Raw genomic sequence first — 23,223 nt, 5'->3', positions numbered from 1 at the left:
GTAGATCAAAAGGCCAAATTTTAAGCTGATACATACCAAGTAAGTCCCCTCATTTTAATAGAGCAACTGAGGTTTTTGGTCATTTTATTTTTAGCTTGGAAGTTACTGCAGTGCTGCGAATGGTGCCGCACAATTTCTTAATTGTTCAAATACAGGGTCTTTAGCTTCTAATAAGTTCTAGCTTTACAAATCAGAGAGGGAGCATTATATAGCAGCTCTTCTACTCGTGCTAGTCCTCCCTGCCCACCTGCAAGAGAGGGGAAGGAGCAACCCATCAGCGTCTGCTCACATCCTTCCTGAGTTGTTCTAATGGTGTTGGTAACCTGTGCATGAGCAGTCTTTCTTTCGTGTAGAGCTGTGCAGCCAAGAGTTGTTCAAGTCAAGTGAGTTCTTGGGTGGTGTTTCAGTTTTCATGAGGTCAAGCTAACCATTGAGCTTGTCCAAGCTAATCAGACTTGTTGAGGACAGTATATTTTCCTGTTTGTAAGGAAACTGATCCTCTTGTACAATCTGTGTTTCTTGGGTTTACTGTGATTCTGCTGTTGTAATGCTCTGTCGGCACAAAGACAGTTTAAGTGACTGTGGGGTGTCTGCCTTTTTAGCCTGTAAAGTTAGCAGAGACTGGTAAATGAGCACCTTTCAAGAAAAAGTTAAATAAAATTTGTCCATGTTCTCCATTTTGTGGGAGCTCCAAGTTTCCTTCTAGATGAAGGGAGCAAGATTAGCAATGGAAGGAGAGAGGCTGCCCATCCTGGAGTGTTTTCCAGGTTTAGGGGAGTCCAGGAAGGTTTTTAGTGCTGCTGCTCTTTTAGTCACCTGCTAAGACTGCAGGGTACCTTATGTATGCCTTTCCTACATCAGCTGGGTCCAACACAACCCATTGCCAAAACTGAAATTGATAGAAGGGAGCAATGCACCTTTGAGAAATGTTTTTATTACGGATGTTTGGCATGCAGGGTTTCATTGGTGCATTAAAATGAATGCCAGCAGCATGTGCTTCCTTATGTGGGCATGCAGAGAGCTATGCAAATAGCTGAAGGAAGCAGGTCTGAGCTACATGTGACTGTGTTCACCCATGCTTGGGCTTCTTTTAGTCATCTTGCTATTGTTCTATACATAGAGACATTTTAGATGCCCTAATAGCTCTAAGATCATCTGAGGGAAATACTTGTAGACACTGGCTACAAAATGTCGGAGCTTTTTCTTCAGCCTCTTACTTATTAATGGCATTTCCTTGTATTCTGCATTGTCCTCATTTTAAACTGTTAAAGATAACTTGAAGTTTGCTAGGTGGGCTGTAGGACTACTTGTGGGGTTCAGAATCTCAGTGCTGTTGTTTCTAAGTTACCTAGGTCATCAGTGCCGAAAGATTGGTTTAACTTCTGATGACAAATGTTTTTCCCTGGAGGAGTTCTGTGGATTTTGGTTTTGTTTTGTTTTTTTTTCTTTCCCTGTTGTGCTTTGTATGTTGCAGTGTGGTATTAATACTTTATCAGATCACCCACGCTTTGAAGCCATTGTGTTTGTTTTTTTTTTTTTTTTCCTCGTTTATATTTCTTGATATGCACACTAACTCTGGTTTCAGTGGAGCCCCTGTCATTGATTTCAGTAGGAGAAATTTGCTCCGTTTCTTGGATGAGAAGTAAGTTTTGGTGAGCGTTGCAGAAGTACTGCCCTATGGATAGACTGACCTGGTGACAGGTTAATGAGTTTCATGCAGAACGCACGGGGTCTTGGCGAGTGAGTGTTATAAATAGGAATGGTATTTCTGACTGTGTGTGAAATAACTTTGAGGTGATATTTTCACAGCGTAATACTGAGCAGGTAACTTACACGGTTAGTCTCATCTGTCTCCCCAGATAGTCAGTTGGGAGAATGAAAGGCTCCTCCAGAGCAAAGTTTAGTTCCTGCTCTCAATTACTCTCTGCTGGAGTCTTTTGCTCCGGCCATTGAATACATAAAAAGCGTAATAACACCAGCTTCCTAACTCTGAGGCAGTGTGGGTTTTTTGTGCTTTGTTTCTTTCATCTATACAGTTGGTTTAACTATGAGAGTTCTGTTGCAAAGCATTGTAAGTGTAAAAATGTAATTTGAATGTTGAGAGGAATTTTGGGTGTAAGAGAGAGCACAGAAACATAGGAGTGCTTTTTGCAGAGCCATGGGTTTAGAACTCATGGCACTAGTTCCGCAACTAGTATCAGATACCATTGCCAGGAAAAATCAGGAAATCTCTTAGGAGCCTAGGGTGGGCCACAGTCTTCCCCCACCGCTTTTCCTTGCTGTAGCACAGCCTTATGTAGAAGCTGCCTGGTGCTAGGGAAGGCATTTGGCAACTTTGATTGTGTAGCAGGGGAAAGTGTGTGGTGAGGGAGCATGTTTTTCATTGAGTGATGCCCTAGTGCGAGTGGGACCCGGTATGACTTGGCTATGGATCATTTACCCGTAGGTTTTATTGACCATTGTACGTTCATGGGTTTGCAATTTAAGAACTACAGATCTTGGTAACTAGAGTCGAGCTAAACTAACTTTTGCTTTACCAACACACGAGAGAAGGAAGCTTCGGTTTCCTTGTACGAAGGGAATTGATTTGCTTGTTTAATTTGTAATGGGCCCTTTTCTTGCAGAAACTAGTTTATGCATACTAGATACATGAGGCTATGACTTACCAGCATGATTTATTGCAATGTGTTGCCCAGCATGTCACTTATGGCTCTGCTGTGTATTTTTATTGTATGTTTATCATTTACAACTGTGCATGAGTCTGTGTGGTGGCCCTTGTGTGACACACACGCTGTGTTGTTTCTTCCCACTTTAAACTGTCACAGGCTGGCCATGCAATGGTTGTGTGTCGTACATCCTTGTGGTATCCGAGGGTCACTTCTGCCTCCACGTCAGCTACTGTGCTGCACTGTTTCTTTGCTAGGATACCAAATGGCCCACAAATAGCTGTACTGTCACAGCTGAGATAGCGGTGGAGGGAACTACTGGACAGCAGTGAAAGGCAGAGGGGAAGGAAGGGGTGGCCAAGAGCAAGAAGTGCTTGTCAGTACTCTGCTAAGAGACATGTCTGTGCAACCAGCACCTGGGGTTTGCTGACTGAGAGTACATTTCAATACTACCAAATAAGGCCTCCCAGATTTCCTCGTGATATACACATTTATATACATGTGAATAAATTAGAGCCCAAAGAAGTTATGGTATTTAAGCTTGTAGAGCAAGTAGGTGGCAAGGTGTAAATCTCCAGGAAGGTGATCCATAATGGATATTTCATTCTTTATCAGATGCAAAGGGCGTTAAGGGCAATGTTAAGGGAAAGTTTGTGGTGACTAGAGTTTGATTAGTCACTGGAAAATATGTGAGTTTCTGCATACTCTTCCATGAATCCTTATGTTAAGTGATGATTCACAGCCAGGAGAATTTATGCTCTGAGAAATCCATAGTGCCTTTCTTGAATGTGCAAGTGTGTGTTTCTCTGTAATATAAGCATGCACGCTTCAAGGAAGATTATGTTGAGGACATAAGATGATTTCTCTTTTTTTGATTACCTAGAATTTTATTTTTTTTATGTGAAGAGGTCCTGCTTTTGTAAAATTATTTAAACCATATTTTTATCCCTTAATCTTTAGAATAGAAAGATCACCTATCTTTTTTGATGTTCTTGATTTATTGCAAAATACTCAAGAAAAAAATAAATATCTAGTGACCGTTCAATTGTGCAAGCATGCAACAAGAAGTAGGTTTAAAGCATTGAAGCGCCATGTTTAGGAAAAGCCAATATATATATCTCTCTGTAATATATCAGCTGTTAAAATGCTCTTTCTCTATGTAGACCAAGAGGTTTGGGTATAGATAAGGTTGAAAGAGAAAAGGGAATAAATCTATTAGTATTAATTCATTCTGAAAACTTTTTGTTTCTCAGAGGATGAAATACCTGTGTTTGGGAATGCCAGAGATGCAGACCTCTTGTCAATGTAATTGCCAAATTATGAAGCAGAGAAATAAAGCCTGCTTAAATTCAGGCTTTTGATGCTAATGATATGTCTCAGTGTCGAGGTTTTGCCCCAGCTGGCAGCTAAGCACCACACAGCTGCTCGCTCACCGTTTCCCTGTCAAGGGGATGGGGAGGAGAATGGAAAAAAAAACCTCATGGGTTGAGATAAAGACAGTTTAATAGGATAACAAAGAAAGAGAATAATAATAATAACAGTAATAATAATCACTGTCATCAAGTGATGTGCAAGTGCAGTTCCTCACCACAAGGGAAGGAAAAAACCCAACAACAACCCGATGCCCACTCTGTTTCTGAGCAGCTATCCCACCTCCCGGCTACCTTCCCCAGTTCTATCCAGAGCATGATGTCATATGGTATGGAATATCCCTTTGGCTGGTCTGGGTCAGCTGTCCTGGCTGTGCTCTCCCAGCGTCTCGTGCAGCTGGCAGGGCGTGAGAAACTGAAAAGTCTTTGACTTAGTGTAGACACTACAACTACCTAGCAACAACTAAAAATATCAGTGTGTTATCAACATTATTCTCATAGTAAATCCAGAACACAGCACTATACCAGCTACTAGAAAGAACATCACCTCTATCTCAGCCGAAACCAGGACACACTCATTATAACATGTAGTGACCATTTCTTTTTTCTTCAGTCCAGACCTTTATTAATGTAGGATGACTATTTTATATATTTTTTCATTTTCAATAGAAAAGTATGACCAACAATGCTTAACATTTTATTTTAGGATTAACATGGGCTGCTAATTTCACATTGCCTCTCTTCTCCTGTTTTTCCTGTAGTATTTTTCCAGAGTTTGTAGATCAAAATGTGTGTGGCCCACTTTTTTGATACATTTGCCATCTCAAATTCATTTAGTGTTACTGATCGTTCATCTAAATTATGAGAAAGAATTATCAAAGATTAAGATCACTTGAGATTTTCTTCCTGCTCCAAAGAGGAGATTTTACAGAATTTTTCCTCTAGAATATGATTTAAAAAAAACCAAACACATAAAAATAAATTGAATTTTCATGTTTTACAGGTATATTAAGAAAGGGAGTGAACGGAAGCAAAGAACTAACTTAGTAAATTCATCTTATAAGTAGAATTAGAACCTGTGGGAGCTGCTCTGATTTTTCTCGATCTGCAAGATTGTGCTCACACAAAATTGTGTTTTCAGATTGTGTTACATTGCCAAGCAGAAATCACTAGTTTCTGCAAAATGTTACACCTGGATATTTAATGATCAAAGCTCACTGGAGAAGCAGTGCCTCTATATAGTCATGTAGATAACAGAATCAGATCAGGCCACGTACAATTTACAGGGTGAGGTGAAATGCAGGGATGTATAATGTAATGGCACTTATGTATGTTGCCACAGGTGGTGCTGTTCTAGGTAATTTTTTTTTAATCTTCATTGTTGTATTTTATGAATTTTATCCTGTAGCATGTTTTCCCTGAAATTAAATTTTGTTAATTTTGTTTTTCAAATCTTTGCTAAAATGACCTGCCAAAGAGAGCAAATTTTGATACTGTGCATCCTTTTGGCTGTCAGATACACTGGGAAACTTGCATAAATAGTCTCTTAGGTGTTAGGTTTTTTTAAGTGGCTTACATTCTTAAACATAGATGAGGGATTTTTTTTTTTCTTTCCCCATAGGTTAAACAGCTAAGTCATTTAATTAGTGGAATTGTTAATGCTAATGTGAACTTCCTCTGTGATGGAAAACTTGTTTCTTTCCCTTTGGAGAAGATGGTATAAACATTTACAGCATCTGCCTCTCTGGGAGAAGTGATGAATATCTATGTATTCTGCTGAGGAATGTGAAATTAGTGCTTCTTTTAGCTTGAATGTTAGACTTGACCTTGCTAGTTTCTAGTAGTGACTTTTTTTTTTCTGCTATCAGAATTTCTTTCTGTATGAATTTCCTTACTGTTTCAGACATAAAATAATAAATAAACTTTACTTGCATTGAAAACCCCACGTTCATATTCGGTCATTTTCTTTCTCTTTTGTATTCTGAATACTGTTAAAAAACAGTATGTCACTGCAAAAGTGAATCCATTTCTTGCTCTTCGTGGAATATCTTTTCAAAGGAACGTAAAATTAACCTTTTTTCTGTTTTAAAATGACTATGTTTCAGTTGTTACCCAGGGGATCTTTGTGTAAGTCTTCAGCTGAGTATTTAGAGCTTGGTTTCTGTGGTCAAATGAAAAAATGAACGTGTGTAGCCTTTAGCTGTTTTCAAATCATTTCTTCCCTTTAGCAGCTCAGTTCTGCAATGTTTAATGCTAACTTACAACAACCAGACTTCCTGTCATGGCCAGCCGGTGAAACGGGGATGGAATGAACTTCATAGATCTGAGCAGCCCTAATGTGATTGATCAAAGTGAGTGCGAGATGCAGGTACTCCAGTGTGTTTTCCCCAAAGTCAAAGTTTTACATGGCAACATTTTTGGTTTGTTTTGTTGCATGGAATAGACTGTAAACTTTTAAGGGCACATCTGTAAATTTTACCCTATTCTTATCTCACTTTGTGAAGGTGTCTTTTAATTTTTAATACAAAACCAATAGCGATTTGAGATTTATGGCCCCTTGAATTCAGAGCTCAAACTGGGAATGGCTGTAATACGTTGTTGCTGTGCGGAGCGGTCCAGTGAGAAGTTATTAATTTAATGGTAATTTGTTGTTACTGTACATGACAGCTCTGTGTGACCTGATTACTTAAACCTATGGGTTTAAAAGGTGCACTTCTCTAAAGCTTATGTGAATCACACTGCTAAATCCCCAGAGGAGCCCTTGGAAAGGTAGTCATGTGTGCTTTCTCAAGACGTACCTCACTGTTTCTCATGTTCCATCCTTGTATTTGTGTTTTTAAATTATTTTGTGGCTTACCTGTAATGACTTCCTTGGGCCACTGAATGTCTTACTAAATTTTACTGTTTGTATGAGCTGAATTACTTTCCATGCCACATCTGTACTGTCATGCTGCAGGAGATTTCTGCTTTCATGTGATTTTGTCCTTCTCTGAGAGAAGCCTCACCTATTCCTTTTAGAGTTGCACAAGATCCATGTTTCATTGCTGCTCTGAATAAAACAGGCTGTTAAGACACACTTTGTGTAGTTAATCTTTAATTCTGCAGAAGTGAGAACAAAGCCATTGTCCTCACTAACCACCACGAAGTACATTTGCAAAAGGATACTAAAGGCTTTCTTCATTCACTGGGCGCTCATTTGCACATAACCTATGTGGCAGAGGCCAGTTTCTGCCTTTCCAAAATGAAACCTTCTTTGGAATATTTTGTAATGCAAATTGTTAAAAAAAAATATGGATTCTGAAAACTGGTTCTTAAGTGCAGAATGTTGAGATATATATAAATATGCACACACACACACAAAAAATGCAAATATATGCATATAGAGAATGCCCACCCCGTGTCTTGGCCCACAGCACTTTGGTGATCAGAGATCTGTGTTTTCCTCTACAAAACATTGCCAGTAGTTTCTCTTTAGCCTTCTTGAGACTTATTAAAAATACCTGCTGCAGTAAATAATGCTCATGGCCTGCTTTCTGACTCTGTAAGCCTCCTTTGAATCTCTGTGTAGGCTTTTTCTTCTCCTCCATTAAATACATAACTTTGAACTCTGATCCAAGTGTCGTTTGTGGCCGCAGTCTTACAAGACTCTGTAGTCCGTAATGCCACTCTCAGTTGAACTTTTACACTGTTTATCAAGACTGTTCTGTCAAGGATACCTCGCTAGGTTGACAGCCTCTAAGATTTTTTGAATTACCCCATTTATATACAATCTGCCTGACTTGCCATCCTAAAATTACTCGACTTGACTGAAGGTGATCTATGCAAACATGCCTTCCTACAGTGAACTTAGATGGGCACTTCCAGCTAACAAGGTGTTCTGCTGTTGGCATGGGCTGGTTTTAAGCAGGGTCCATTCCCTAACCTGGTTGTCTGTCTGGGTGCTTAACTGTTGTGCTCCCAGCTGGAGGTGGGTGTTGGGTGAGCATGGGGGGCAGACAGAGGCAGAACTGCTCCTTTGAATAGCAGTGCTGGTTCTGTTCTGGAATGAGGAGCACTCTGGCGTGAGTGTAGTTGTGTACAGCAATGTAATGCTTTTTGCAGTTCTGTTCACATCATTCTCTGCCTGTGCTTACCCTATGTCTTGTCCTTCTGCTCAGCTTGCACAGCACCTACTGTAGTGGAATCCAAGTCTTGTTCTACCGTCTGCCTCTAAGTGTAACTGAAGGGAAGGTAACAGCAATTCCTACCTATCAGTGTGTGACTGAATGGGATAGCTACTGCCAGGTTATTTGAATGGAGATCAGTGGAGATGTCGAGGATCAAAAGTTTATTGTTAAGTTATGACAATAAAGAGCTCTAGCGGGTGCTCTGGAAGGCACTGAGCAATTAATCTGTGCAGTCCTTGGAAAGTCACTATGTAGTAGTGTAATGATCCATTGAGTTAACTGATCTGCCAAACAACATACAACAGCAGGAGCTGAAGTTCAGCAGCTTCAGGCTCTGAACTGCCACAAATACTGCATGCCCAGATCAGAGCCTGAAACAGGATAGAAATTAAAGGTGCCTTGGAGTCTGGTCTCGATGAAAAGCCACTTGAGGGAGTTGTCAGAATCAATAGGTGACTGATGAGGCTGCCAAGGAGATCCTTTTAACCTGTGGAAATAACCACATAAAAGAATGGATGAAATGTAAACTAGTGTTGTAGGATTTTTAGAGTGGCACTAGACTTCTAAACTGTTTGGCTGGGGATGGTATGCCTTGGGAGTGTCCTCCGTGTCTTGCTGGGTATGAGTCAACTTCTCTACAGGGCATACTTTGATTTATGTTTCTGTCCTGGTTTCAGCTGAGAGGGTTAATTTTCTTCATAGTAGCTAGTAAGGGGATATGTTTTGGATTTGTGCTGGAAACAGCATTGATAATGTAGAGATGTTTTTGTTATATGGACCTATTGTTGAGCAGTGCTTACGCAGAGCCAAGGCCTTTTCTGCTTCTTGCACTGCCCTGCCAGCGGGATGGCTGGAGGTGCACAAGAAGTTGGGAGGAGACACAGACAGGAAAGGTGACCCAAATTGACCAAAGGGATATTCCATACCATATGACGTCATGCTCAGTTTATAAGGAGCTTGGGGGAAGAGGAAGGGGGGGGGGGGGGCAGCAGCATTTGTCGTGATGGCGTTTGTCTTCCCAAGTAACCGTTACACGTGACGGAGTCCTGCTTTCCTGGGGATGGCTGAACCCCTGCCTGCCCATGGGAAGTGGTGAATGAATTCCTTGCTTTGCTTTGCTTGTGCGTGTGGCTTTTGCTTTACCTATTAAACTGTCTTTATCTCAACCCAGAAATTTTCTCACTTTAACTTTTCCAATTCTCTCCCCCATCCCGATGGGGGGGAGTGAGCGAGCAGCTGCGTGGTGCTCAGCTGCCGGCTGGGGTAAAACCGCGACAGTTTCCTTGGGAAATGCATTAATATTCTTGCACTATTTTGTGGAAATCGCACCTGCGAGTGTATTGGGTTTGGTCTGACACTGCAAGTTGCGTATGTCCAGGTCTGTGCTTTTTTCAGGTGTATCAGGCTCCAGGAAGCCAGGTCAGGATACGGCTCTGCCATTTGGACATGGGATTAAGGAGGAGGACTTCAAGGCACTAAGAAGATCGAGTGTCCGAGGTGCTGTGCTTGTAGTTCTGGCACAGGCATGAAGTTACATTTTAGTTGTTCAGTGACAGATTGTGCTATGAAAAGTTCACAGTAACTGCGTAACAGCTAAACTGGTACAGCTGATTTACTAATCTGAGTCTGAAACATGTTGTGGCTTTTCCTGGCCTGTTCCTTTCTGGGTTCAGTTGGGATCAGCCATTCTGGACTTAGTGGGCATTGTGTGGAGGGCGCTGGGCAACTCCGGTCTACCTGGGGAGACAGCAGAGCTTAGCGCAAGACCAAAATTGGTGCTTGCTGTGCATGTCTCTCTTTCCCCTCTCTGATTTTCTGCCTTGGCTTTTCTTTCAATAATATAGAATAATACATCCTAAATAACACTATAAAATGTCATTAAAATATATGCAGGTAGTTGCTATTCATTTTCTGAAACTATAACATGTATTATCTTTCTTTCTGTAAAAATCTAAAGAATGTTTAATAAAACTTGTTTTGTATGTCTGTTTCATAAATTATTTAAGTAAACATAATGATACCTTGCTAGAATTTTATAGGACATATTATATATGTTGCCTGAAAAGTACAGGAATGTAAAAATCTGAATTTGAGGGGGGGTTTATATAAATATTTTCTCTCTCTTTTTTTGTTGTTGTTGTTGTTATCAAACCATTCTTCTGTTTACTGACTGTTTAGCATTTAGCGTACAGTAATCTCTTTTTCAAAGACCAATGGGAGAAACAATAATATGGTTACCAGTGTGAAACCTGCACAAACATAGAAAAATCCTTGGGCCTATATGTATATACACATATGTTCACACAGGAGCATGGGATGGTAGGGTTGAAAGGTTGTAATGCAAGGAAAAGAACTCTAGTGAGTATATGTAACTGAGGGGAGACATTGAGTAAGTCTCTTTGTTTCAGAGGTCAGTATGAGGTAAGAGCCACTTGAAATGACAACAGCAGTGCAGGTTGTGAAATCTGGTTTATCGCTGCTTATAGTATATACTTTGAGGGGGGCCTTGTGGTGTGGTGTTTCATATATGTGGACTTATAGGAGTCTGAAATGAAAGGTGTGCTTCACTTTGAAGTTAAAACTGTGTTTTTCATCAGGGATTTGTTGGGTAAAAGGAAAGCAGAGGAGGTGACTGAGGTTGCTCTTGCCCATGATTAAAATGAGCCAGTTGGTGTACAGTCCCATGTCATTTATTGCAGCCATGCAACCTCCTTCCCTCTCCATTTGGGTACTTTCTGTCTCTGCATCCTGATTCTTCTCTGCTGATATTAACGTGGGCTTAGATCATGTTTTCCAGAAGGTGGCATTTTGGGATGGATATTTGGATACTCCGCTAGGGATCTAAATGAGACTGTGGATGGTGAGGGGATCAGAGTCATCGGTTGGAGCTTTTGGTTACTGGTCATTTATGGTCACGTCATGAATTTATTTTAGAAGTTTGCATCTACATTTAGGGTCCTTGGCCAATCAGATATGCAGATCTTAGGAGATGTTTTCATGGTTTGAGAGGGTGGCTGAGACACAGAGGTTGAAACGTCAAAAACTCTATCTTGAAGATAATTATACTTGGAAAAATAAGTTTAAGAAAAATGCTCGTGTCCTACAATTAGTTCAGGTTAACCTCTGAGGTCCCATTTTCCCAAGGTAAGTTGTTTAATGACTGGGAGAAAGGAGTGTTTGGTGGAAAGTTTGGCCTGGGATACTTTGCAAAAAATAAGGAATTCCAAGATGAATTAATGTTTCATTTTCAGAATTTTATTGATGAACTTCCTTGCTTATGTCTCCCTCCTTTCCATGTTGGCACCACAGAAAAACAACTTGACACAGGCTGAAGCTTTAACCAGTGTTCAGCTCCCCCTCTGTTGGCAGCAGAGTTGCTTTTTCATTATGTGATTAACCGCGTTCTGTTACTGATGAAGTGCTCATTTAAAACAGGTTTTTTATATTGTGGCATTCTTAAATGCATGGACAGAAACCCTCAGCTGTTTTCCTTGGATCTTGCTAGGTCTGATAAACACATTTCAAGAGTACCCATGAAATGTTTTTCTTCACTCTTCATCCTCTAGCCCATAAGTCAAGACTGTCCAGAAGTGGGAAGAGCTGATTATTTGTCTGGTCCACAGGCAGAACAAAACCACTTCCTCAGTTTTCTAATAAGTATCTTATCTTGAGAGTGCACATATTTCTATTTCAGTGCTGTCTCACTACTGTTATGCAGGCTGTGTAGCAAGGGTTTGATAAAAAGGGAGCTGACTTAAGAAAATGTGTGCTCATGCAGTGTTCCCATTCTGCTGTGCTCTAATACATACCTGTGTTCTGTAGAAAGCAGCAAGTTACAAGTGATACAATAGGTTATGTTAAATAACAGAGATCTCTTTGGAGTTGACCAGGAAAAAGCTCACAAACATTTTAATTACTAGGCTGAATTTTCTCTTTATATTCCTACTTTAAATATTTTTCTTACAAGTGCCAGTGACTATACTAGCTGATGAGGTTAGCTGACTATCTAAGATGCATAATTTTTTAGGTGGGTAAGTTAGAAATTGTATCTTTTTTTTGTGTCTCTGAATAGTTGTCATGGCAATGGGAAATTCCTTGCTTAGAGTAAATGCCATATGTAAAATCATGCCTTCTGTAACCCAGAGGGGCTATGTGTATACGCTTTGTCCATAGATAATCGATGATAGTGAAATGATAAAAACACGACAAGCTGGTTTTCTTCTTTTGGTCCTTCTGTTGTCTGTTAGTAATATATTTAGTTGTGGCTTCGTGGATTGCAAGCTGGTGCAATTTGCGTTTCTTGCCCAATAAATATATGTAAGTTTATATATAGATCTATTTTATATATGTAAATATGCATATTTGAGTTGTTCATCTTCAGGTTCTGCTAGAATGTAAGTACAGTTGTACTGACTGAATGTTGTTTCCTTCCAGTGGATCTGATGGAAATAAAAGAAATTCGCCCAGGAAAGAATTCAAAGGACTTTGAGCGTTGCAAAGCAAAGCAAAGAGAAGAACACTGCTTTACTATTTTTTATGGTGCCCAGTTTGTGCTCAACACCTTAAGCTTAGCAGGTACTTTTTTCTTCTTTATTTCTTATTTAAACCTACTGACTGAACAAATCAAATATGTTGATGGAACAGTAATGCAAAGAATACTGTGGTTTTGACTTCTGCAGTTCAGGAGTGTGCCAGATGTTTAAAATCTGAACACAGACTTTTTACTCAGCCCTTCATGTCTGTGAACTGCATTTGTAATGTTTTGCTTTCAACTAGTGTATCGTGTGAGCGTAGTTTCCGATTTGCTCAATCATTTCTAGTAAGGTAGACTTTTGCTGGTTAAATATCTCTAGTAAGAGATTGATATGATCAATTGCAGACTTAATTTGGAAAAATGAAGTTCTAGTTTGGTTTATGTGTGTGCTTGTGACCTGGTAATACTAAACCTCTTCTAAAGAAGTACTGGGGGACCATAAATAAAATTGGAAAGTGATAAATTGAAAATTAAGAGATCCATGTGAAACAAAGGGAAGTTGTATCCTGTATCTATGGAAACGTTTGGGGCACTTCTTATTTAAGGTGAGATTATCCAGAGTTGCAAAATGAAAGATTTTGAAATTAAAAGGGATATAAATTCTCGTAGTGCAGGCGGAATACAGTTTCTAACTAGCGGAGTTTACAAAGAGATTTCTTTCTGAAAAGTTTGTGATTGATCCTTGGTTTAGAATCATGCAGACAATTTATTTGGAGTGGTAGTTCTCTCTGTCCTGTGCAGGAACACACTTGTCCATTTAAATAATGAAATCCATTGCAAAATCCATTGCAAAAATGGGAGAAAAAAGAAGTGCTTTGTAAACATTTTAACACTAACGGTAGCTTTTTTTAAAAATTGAATTAATTGCTTATAGATCGCAGTACTAGAAGATTGGTTTTTTGCAGTCTGATGCACTGGAAATTTAAAGACTGCTTGGAACTAACCGGTTGTTACAGGCTTTTACCTTTAGATAAGTTTTACCATTGTTGGATCAAGTCTGTGAAAATTGTGAGTAAGCGCCTGTGCTTAAGTGCAGCTGTGCCAGGTACTTCAGACTGATTTCCTCTAACAACCCCTGTCCCTCCTCCATGGCAGTTCACAAAACCAGATCTCTGCCAATGCTTTGGAAGCACTTGCTACCATGAGATATGTTGCTGTAATGCTGAACTACAGAACAACATGATATAACTTTCAATTAAGGGGGAAATCCTTTTCTTTGTTAAAGCTTTTTGTCGTGGTTTCTTAAAACAATATAAAATAATTGTTACTTAGAGGGAATGGTAGCTGTCATAAAGGGCAGAATTGTCTTGGGAGAAGAATTGGTTTGGCAGTGGTAGTGGATGTTCTTTCCAAAATTGTAACGAATTGAAAAACATTTCCATGGGGAGCTGAGGCTAGGCTCTAGCTTCATCTTTAGGGGATTACATTGTTTGAAAGTATGCTTAAATGTAAACTTCATCTTTTGAGAAACTGTTTTGCTTTGAAGGCAGTTAAAAGAATTTGCACGGATTGGAGCTCCTGTGTGAAAGTAGTTTTTCAGAACTGGTTTAATTGAAGAAATTTCAGAACCAGCGTACTAAAGCAAATCGACTTTGCCCAACTGAAGGTTGTAGTGATAGCATCCCATCCAAGGCCCCCAAAATTGGTTTCAGTTTAACTGTTATTCCCTAGTGAAGGCTATACCCAGCACGCAGTTCATCATCTTGCTTCTGTTGTGTTGAAGCATTACCAAATGTGATCATGTTAAATGATGTGGAGAACTCTTCTGGTTTGAGAATGGGAAGGCAAACTCTATTTAAAACTAAACATACACTGATAAAGCAATTTGTAAGGTTGAGAAGTAGTAGTACCTGGCTCCTAGTGTTAAGCCGTATAGGGAATTTTAGACCTTTTTTTAACTTAACTTGTATTAAAATTTGTTCTGTGTAAGCTACACCAGTTTTGTACATTGTGCCTTTCCTGTTGCTCTTGCCTAAGTCTAGTCTGGAACAATCCGTGTTTAGAGGCCTAATTAAGACAGACAGGAGGTGGTTATGTCCATCAAAAGCCAGTACTTCACAATTTTTTTGTAGGTTGCTTGGGATATAATGAACTAGCGTTATACTATAACACACTGAGTTCTTTTGTCTGTGCGCTTCAAGTTGCTCTAGATGTAGGTCCCTGGACTTTTACCACTGTCGACATAGTGGATAAGAAAATGAATTTTGATTGTATTATTACAAGAGCTCAGCAGTAGTTTCATAGTCTTTCTGCTGAGATATTGAAACTTACTCACCCTGATAAGCAGACTTCTAAAAGGAGGTATTTTTTGACAAAGCTTCCAGAATTAACCTTCCCACCCCCAAATTTATGCTGGTTGTTATTTTATTATTAGCAACATGAAGCTATGCAATGAGATTTATCAAAGAGAAGGGTTAATCAGTAGCTTTTTATACTAGGGTTTATCTAAACATCACATGTTATGTCTTGGTTTTGTGTTGATTTTGCTTTCATGTTTCTCATAGCATATTATTTTTTTCAGCTGACTCTAAAGATGATGCTGATAAATGGTTGTGTGGCTTGAATATCTTGTTTCAAGAGGTCATGAGTGCTCCCACGCCTGCGATCACAGAAAGGTATTAGACATATTTTCACTTTATGAGACTTGATGTTTCTTTGGAATTGGAAGTGGAAAATCTGACAGAAATTTTTAAGGTGCAACAAGTGGTGCTTGCCAGTTACCTTAAGAACAACTATTCTCCAGTTAGTGTATGATACAAAAGCTCGTATGGAAATTCTCCATGTCTATTTTGCTATATACATGTTCTGGAATCGCACTCTGCTATGTCCACTACTGTGGACTTGCAATTTACCTTGTTCTGTATACCAAAAACAAAACAAAAAACCCCCAAACAAATCTCTTAATGAGATCACAACAACATTTGATGTAAGTGCATGTTGACTTCTTGGAAAATTTAAATGTCTTATGCTATCACAGTAGGCTTGCTCTAGAGGATGTCCATGTGTCCTGTGTCCCAATAATTCTGAGGTGCACGTTTGCGGTTTCTGCTCTTCATTGGACCCCTTACATTGTATGGCAATGTGATCAGCTGACTCGGAGAACCAGGCTGAAAATGAATATTTTTAAGGATTACTCTTTAGCAGCCAGCCATATGATGGTGAAACTGTGCCCTTAATGCTTCTGAGGGTGCTGCATGTGAAACTACTCATACTCAGAATGCCGCTTTTGTTGAGAAGCTTTTAACATTGTCTCCGTACCTGGTTGCTTTTCATCACTGCTGACATGTTTGTTTGTGGTCACGGCTGTTACCTGTTGTGAGGATATACTCTGTCCTTGCTTGCTACCTGACCAAACTGTGGCTTTGACATTGATGTTGTCTTTACCTACTTGCTGTTCCAGTTGGGGAGAAAGTATTCTTATCTATTCTTATCTATTTTATGGTATTGCAGCGAGCTGTTATACAAAGCACTACTGGGTTCCAGGCTATGTTTGTGCAGCGGAGTGATTCCTGTAAAGACTGAGATTAAGCTTAATAATGACATGCTGTGTTCATACTTTACATCAGAATTGCATGTGTGTGTATATTTACTATTAATGCTGCTAATAGTATTTTGCACTGCACCTTAAACTGACATGCACTCGGATGAGGATTTTCTTTAAAATTCTCTAAACCCCTCTGCCTCCCCCTAATTTTTATTTTTTATGCATCTAACAGGTCTTTGAGCCAGCAGCCTCAGCTGGTATAAATCATTGACTTGATGGAGTTACTCTGGTTTAGACTAGCTGAAGTTTTGGCTCACTTTATGCACTTATATTTTTACAGCTTCTGGTTGCTCATTCTTTTCTGTCCTGCCCGCCCTTCCCCTTCCTGTGCTGTTTATGTGGCTTCAAAATGCAGTATTAAGCAGCAGAAAAGTATATATTTACAAATATGGTTATAAAACTGGCTGAATCCTTAGATGCTGCACTGAAAATGTTTTTGCTTTAAATAAAGAGATGTATCTTATGACTTTTAAATGTTCTATTGAATTTCATCCACGGATTTTGATATTTCATTGGCTGTCTTTTCTTTATAATTCTTAGATAAAACATTTTTTTTCTTTTTCCCCAAGCTGGCTGAGAAAGCAGATCTATTCTGTTGATCAAACTAGAAGAAATAGGTAAGAAGCTCTGTCTTTGTTCAGTTTGTTTTTAGTGAACTTTTGTTGCAGTTTCTAACATGGAATGAAAAGAAATAAATACTTCTTCATCCAAGATGTGGAATATGAGACCCCTGAAAATGGCATTTGTTCTTGCTTTAACAACTTGAGTTTTGCCTTTTGCTGAAGACACTGTGTTCATAGCACTCACTCATGTTCATGTACATGGTATAATGAGGAAGCAAATGATGAAAAATAAATAGTTTTGCCTTTAGCCTACAATTACGCTGCCAGAATGAGGAAAGGGAGTTACCTTCTTTCAGTCTTACTGTAGAGCTTCAGCTCAGCTATGCAGGTATTTTAGATTGTTTGCTCTATAGAGGTCTTTGCCCTTTCATAGCCAAGTTGGAGCACTCCATGTTTGCACTGGAGTGACTACACTCTAATGTAGACAGAGCAGAGCCAGCTTTTAAAAGCTTGTTTGGGCATTTGTAACAATGAGGTTGCATAAGAAGAGCTCAACATGGGCTGCTAAAGATCCAGTGCAGATGTTTGAGTGATTAGCCTTCCCTTGTTTCAGTCCTGATGGGGCCTGAACGTGGCTAGTATGTGTGGTATCTAGTTTGAAACTAGTCACGGCAGCAGTGTCAGATATATCCAGAGACAGGATTGTCCCAGCAATAACATGAATTCTTGCCTGCAGGGGTCAGAGCTGTGCGGAGAACGGAAGAGAATATTAAGAGGAATAGGAGATAACAGAGATACCCGAGGGTATTAGGGGAGAGGAGGACTGCTAGTATGACAGGGTAGTACCATGTGGAAGAGTTACTTTAACAGTGGGAAACAGAAGATACTTTTGAGGATAGATATAGAAGGAAGTCAAGTCAGTGGTTTGGAATAAGGGCAAAATCTTACTTTTTGGTTTGAGCAATTGGCCTGGCTACATGGGCTTGTCTCTTTGCCACATGTTTGAATAGACCAAAACCAAAACACCTCTGACATGGTGTTTCTCATGTGAAAAAAGTCCCATGGGTTGTAGTTCCCAGTGTGTTGTGTAGCTTCTTAGGTTTGTTTCAGTAGTTCATTTCAAGTCCATGTGTGATGTGGGTTTGTAACTTTTGCACAACAAAGGAGACTTTTTTTTTTTAATGAATTCAGCTGCATACCTCTCCTTAGAATTGCCAGAAATCATGCGACACCGAGAAGAATGTTAACCCCTCCTGCGCCATATCTGTTGCTTTACCATGATTTTGCTCTTTGTCTGGAACATGCATTTTATTCTAAGGTGTAGAAAAGTACATGCGTTTCCTCTCATTTAGGCCTCTTCCTAAAAGCAAAATAAAGTGCGGTGTTTCATTGTGTGAATGACACTGTTATTGCAGGAAATAACACCATTCTGCAGACAGCCTGTGGCACTGTGTGGCTGGCGTCAGTGTGAGCTGAGATGCCATTTCAAAACAGCGTTTCCTAAGCTGGCAAGAGTAGCGATGGGGAAGGTACCATCCTTTACTGGATATTGGCTTACACCTCCTGATGTATTTTGAAAAACTGGCCCTGCAGTGGGGATATGTTGGCAGGGATCATGAGGCAAAAGCAAATGTTAGCATAGGGAAGCTGTGGCTGATAGTCTATGTCTTGCTTGAAGAGGTTTCATTTGTTGCTTTAGGATTGTTTCATCACTATAAGGCAGTCTGGTTAGCATCAAGGGGATTTGCACTGTGGACAGGGCAGTCTGTCGTTCTCCTGATAGATGATTCATGCTTTTAGAAAAATTCAGGAAAGGAGTTTGGCCTGAGTTTCATTGTGTTTAGTGTTGCAGTTTCTAGGGAGGTTAATTGTAAAGGTTAGGCTTCCAGGCAAGTCCTGTTTCACAGGTTGAGTTTTTTTCAGTGGTAATGAAGTCCCAGCTCTTTGTTTTGGCTTGCACTTGTGTGGCCAGAGGAAATTGCTTTTCTTGGTGTTTAGGGTACAGAGTGCTCATTCTTGCTCCTAAAAGAAGTGTTATTTTCCAGAGGTCTGGCGACAGGGCGGAAAGCCAGGAATTTCCTGAGTTCTAATCTGGTTTTGGCATGGATTTTGGCTAAGCTCCTTCTTGCTTTGCCTCTTTCCCTCTCTACACAATGGAGATGAGAATATCTCACAGGGCAGCTGCTTGTATGAACACTGTAGAATAGAAGTGTTACTTTCGTCTAGGTGCTAATTGTTTTTGTTGCTTTCAAGTGACTGTTCTGACCTTGTGTTTGCAGAGAGTTAATGGCTTATGAATTGCACTATAGGTCAAGACAGAGTACCTTAGCCTTGTTTTCTTGGGTACTGTTGGTATTACACTAATGTTTTGTGGGCACTAGCAGTAGGACCAGTAGAATGTTGTGCCTGTGTTCTCTTGACTCTTCCCCACTTCCTTTTGCTGCCATGGATTCCCCTCATCTTCCACTCTAGAACTTGTCCCTGTGCCCTTCACATGTCCCATTGTAATGCTGTGTCTTTCTCATTGAGATCTCACACCAGTGCCTACCCAGAGTACCTGTAGTTTGACACCCTGTCCTAGAATGTGCGACCTAATTTCCATTCCTTGCTATTCAAAGACAAGTTGAATAGCAGGTGATTGAAATGGAGCTACAGGAGACAGCTGAGTTGGTGTACCAGCTTGGTGCTGCTGAATGGATGAAGTCTCACTCTTTCTTTTCCTCTACCATCTCTAAATGCTGCTAATCAGGCATTCCAGCCCCTTTTCTTATTCTGGCTGTGATGCTGATCTGGACATGAGGTGAGCTGCATGAGCTTATGAAGCCAGTGGGAAACTTGTTCTATCTCTCACAGCCACATAGTTTTCTGCTGGCCTAGCAAGTTGAATCGGGTTAGCAGAAGTTTTGATGAGCATCACAGCTGGCCTGGGGAAGCAGTGGGACCATAGCAACAGGAGAACTGAGTGGGGCACAAGGAGAGGAGTTGGGGTTGTTCTTGTAACAGCAGTGAGCTGTTAGATAGGCTCACCTGTATCTATGGCACATTTAAAGCATTTGGACACCCAGCTGCTTTAAAAATTACCCCTCTCTCTGTACAGGAGTTACAGTAGCATTCCCCTACCTCCTATTTTAATTTTGCTGGTAAGTCTGTGTTGTGGTTTAACCCCAGCTGGCAACTAAGCCCCACACAGCTGCTCGCTCACTCTCTCCATGGCGGGATGGAGGAGAGAATCAGAAGAGTGAAAGGGAGAAAACTCATGGGTTGAGATAAAGACAATTTAACAGGTAAAGCAAAAGCCATACATGCAAGCAAAGCAAAACAAGGAATTCATTTCCCACTGCCCATTGCAGGCAGGTGTTCAGCCATCTCCAGGAAAGCAGGGCTCCATCACATGTAACAGTTACTTGGGAGGACAAATGCCATCCCTCCAAACAACACCCCCTTCCTCCTTCTTCCCCCAGCGTTATATGCTGAGCATGATGTCATATGGTATGGAACATCCCTTTGGTCGTTTGGGGTCAGCTGTCCCAGCTGTGTCCCTTCCCAACTCCTTGTGCATTCCCCCGCTACTTGCTGGTAGGGTGGGATGAGAAGCAGAAAGGCCTTGACTCTGTGTAAGCACTGCTCAGCAGGAACTAAAATGTCCGTTTGTTATCAACACTGTTTCCAGCACAAATCCAAAACACAGCCTCATACCCGCTACTATGAAGAAAATTAACTCTATCCCAGCCAAAACCAGCACAGTATAGTAAATATTGTGAGGTGCTCTGAGCTTGCAGTGAAGGATGCTATAGCAGTGGCAGCTAGGAGACTGGAATAAAATCTGAGGTTGATGAGAAAACTGGAAGATGTGAAGGAAATTGAGATTTTCGAAATAAGCTATTCATAGGTTTGTTTCTAATACAAAGTATTCCTTCAACAAAAGAAGTTTGATGTATGCATCATACATGATTTGATGTATGGCCAGAAAGTATGTGTGGCCAGAAAGTGTGGCAATGATTAATAAGTTTAGCTTTGTATATAGGTATTCCTTAAATACGTGGTGTATGTAGGCACTGTGTTGCTTAAAATCTGAAATAAGCATGTCTTATTTGAAAGATCATGCTGTTATCTAGAAAACTTCGGGGTTTGATGTGTTGCTGGTATATCACTGGACATTCTGAAACTGTAAGAAAGGTCAGCAGGTTGTGTAAATGGATCTGGAAAGCAATCCTCTCTGGGGAGACTTGGTTGTGAGAGCAGGACGAGGTCATGTTCAGATGTTGGAGAAAGGGAGAGTCTTGCTGCTCCAAATCGGTTTTACCATCCAAGTGAGTAACATCTGGAGAAAAAGGTTATAATGATAATGAAAACTGGAGCTTCTTATTTTCTGTTTCTGCTCATCCATTTGGTATATCCTTTGTATAGTGTTTTCTGTGTCTATATTCCAGTTTCACTGGGACTGGAACAATGGAAGAAAGGCTGCAGTTCATCTGATTATGTGTAAACACCTACATTTGAGCTGATCATCTAGATCTGATTATTTGCTGACGGAGAGAAAGGGGTGTCTCTGCAGCATGCTTCTCTTTATCCTAATATGGATGCCCAAATTAATTGCAATGCCTGTTTCTCCCCACTAACTAGAAAACATGTCTAGCTTGCTTATATGTAGGTGTTATATTTATAGAAGTTTACAGTTATGTGAGATGAGCCCTACCCAAAATGTTTCATTAGTCACATTTTTGTATTGATAGAAAATTTATTAGTAGCTGACTAGATACAGCAGAACTGTGGGGGTTTTGCTATAATTTTTTTTTCTTCTTTTTTTTTTCCAGTATCAGTATTAGAGAGCTGAAAACTGTCCTTCCCCAAGTAAACTTCAAAGTGAGCAGCATGAAGTTCTTGAAGGATAAATTTGCGGTAATTACCTGATAACTTACATCTGTTTGGTATTATCTGATAGGTGGTGTTATGTCTTTTCAGGATACTGCCTATGTTTTTGCTTCTTACTGTGTACAGTAAAATAATATCAGTTAGTTTCTCAGTTTGGTTTTGCTTATATCTCAGGCTATAAGAAAATATAGATATAAATGTTCCTTCTTTTCTTTGTGCGGTTGACCAAAGGCAACACTGGGTATTGATCTCCGGTGCTGATACTGTGCAAGTACATAGGTAACTGTTTTATGTTTAAGATAAAATTCATATATAAGAAAAAGAATTTTTTTGCAATACGATCAAGTAATAACCTCTTCACTCCAACTTGTGCTAATATTAATAACTTCTGAAGGTCATTTCCATTCCTGCAGGAATTTTAAATGTCCCCACCTTTTCCTGCTTTCAACTCTCCACCCTTAAAGCATACATTCTTGCTTCTGTTGCTCCAGCTAACAATGACTAGGTGAGGCACTACATATTGGGAATGGAGTCAGGGTACAAAATGCAAGGCCAAAGATGTGGGCTAGGAGCACTATGTCACAAACCAAGAATCTGTTAACTTGTTGGTATTCTTAAAAAAATAAATAAATTTAAAGAGTCCCAAGTGGTTAAAACGAATGAAGTTGGAGTAGAACAGAATGCGTGAGAGAGTGGCAGCTGGAGTAACTTGCTTGCTGCGCAAATGCGGTTCAGGGAATTCTAAATTCACTGTGTGCTACTTTCTATTGTAGGAAATAGGCGCTCACAAGGAAGAGCTTAGTTTTGAACAATTTCATTTGTTCTACAAGAAAATCATGTTTGAACAACAGAAATCGGTAAGCTTTTTCATAAGTAGTCTTCATACTGTTAAACTGCTTGATTGGAATAAAGAGTGAATGCTGGTTTTTTTTTTTTGTTTTGTTTGTTTGTTACTAATTTTCTTTGTTCCCCATTCCTGTAACAGAAAAAAGGTATAGTACTGTACTTGATGAGTACATAACAGTCACCACCAGCAATTGGCTTAAGAAGATCAATAAGTCATTCACATTGGTTCTTGTGTGTTGGTAGTAGAGATATGCACAGATATGATGGGATTTCTGGGAAGAACTTTTCTTGTGAGTTTGTTCAGAATGTAGAATGTCTTTTCATTTGGCTTCGCTGATCTGTTTACTGATAGGAGCAAGGTTTTTCCATACTCGTATTAATCTTTTATTGCCAAGAACATTCTGTAAATCACAAGGATGTATTATGAGCATCAAGTAACAGCTATTGTTCTAATTTTCTCTCATGCTTGGAGATTACTGAGGGTGAGTCCATTACAAGACGTTCTTGGGAGGTATGAATGCAGTGGAATTCCATTTTACTGTAAAAGCTACTGTAAATTTACATTTTGACTACTGTTTCCATGTATTTATTGCATAGATTCATGAAGTTGGTGGAATCTGCATACATTTAGTGACTCTGAAAGTTAGGAACCCTTTAAAACT

The 23,223-nt window shown here is 39.9% G+C and overlaps 1 protein-coding gene across 3 annotated transcripts in view; it reads left to right on the top strand.

Moving 5' to 3' along the window:
• PLCG2 (phospholipase C gamma 2) overlaps window positions 1-23,223 on the top strand; it is a 78,278-nt gene that overhangs the window by 17,622 nt on the left and 37,433 nt on the right. For 2 of the 3 annotated variants that reach the window (XM_054840716.1, XM_054840715.1), the window contains 6 exons: window positions 12,637-12,777; window positions 15,258-15,351; window positions 16,850-16,897; window positions 21,658-21,742; window positions 22,489-22,572; window positions 23,034-23,072. In XM_054840716.1, coding sequence (XP_054696691.1) covers window positions 12,637-12,777; window positions 15,258-15,351; window positions 16,850-16,897; window positions 21,658-21,742; window positions 22,489-22,572; window positions 23,034-23,072 — 491 coding nt within the window. The remainder of the gene's footprint in view (window positions 1-12,636; window positions 12,778-15,257; window positions 15,352-16,849; window positions 16,898-21,657; window positions 21,743-22,488; window positions 22,573-23,033; window positions 23,073-23,223) is intronic. The other variant, XM_054840717.1, reaches the window with a different exon arrangement.

This window comes from Grus americana, chromosome 13 (genome assembly GCF_028858705.1).
Source record: "Grus americana isolate bGruAme1 chromosome 13, bGruAme1.mat, whole genome shotgun sequence".
NCBI classification, from domain to species: Eukaryota; Metazoa; Chordata; class Aves; order Gruiformes; family Gruidae; genus Grus; species Grus americana.
The sequence above is the reverse complement of the archived record's forward strand: the minus strand, read 5'-3'. Positions and strand labels throughout refer to the sequence as shown.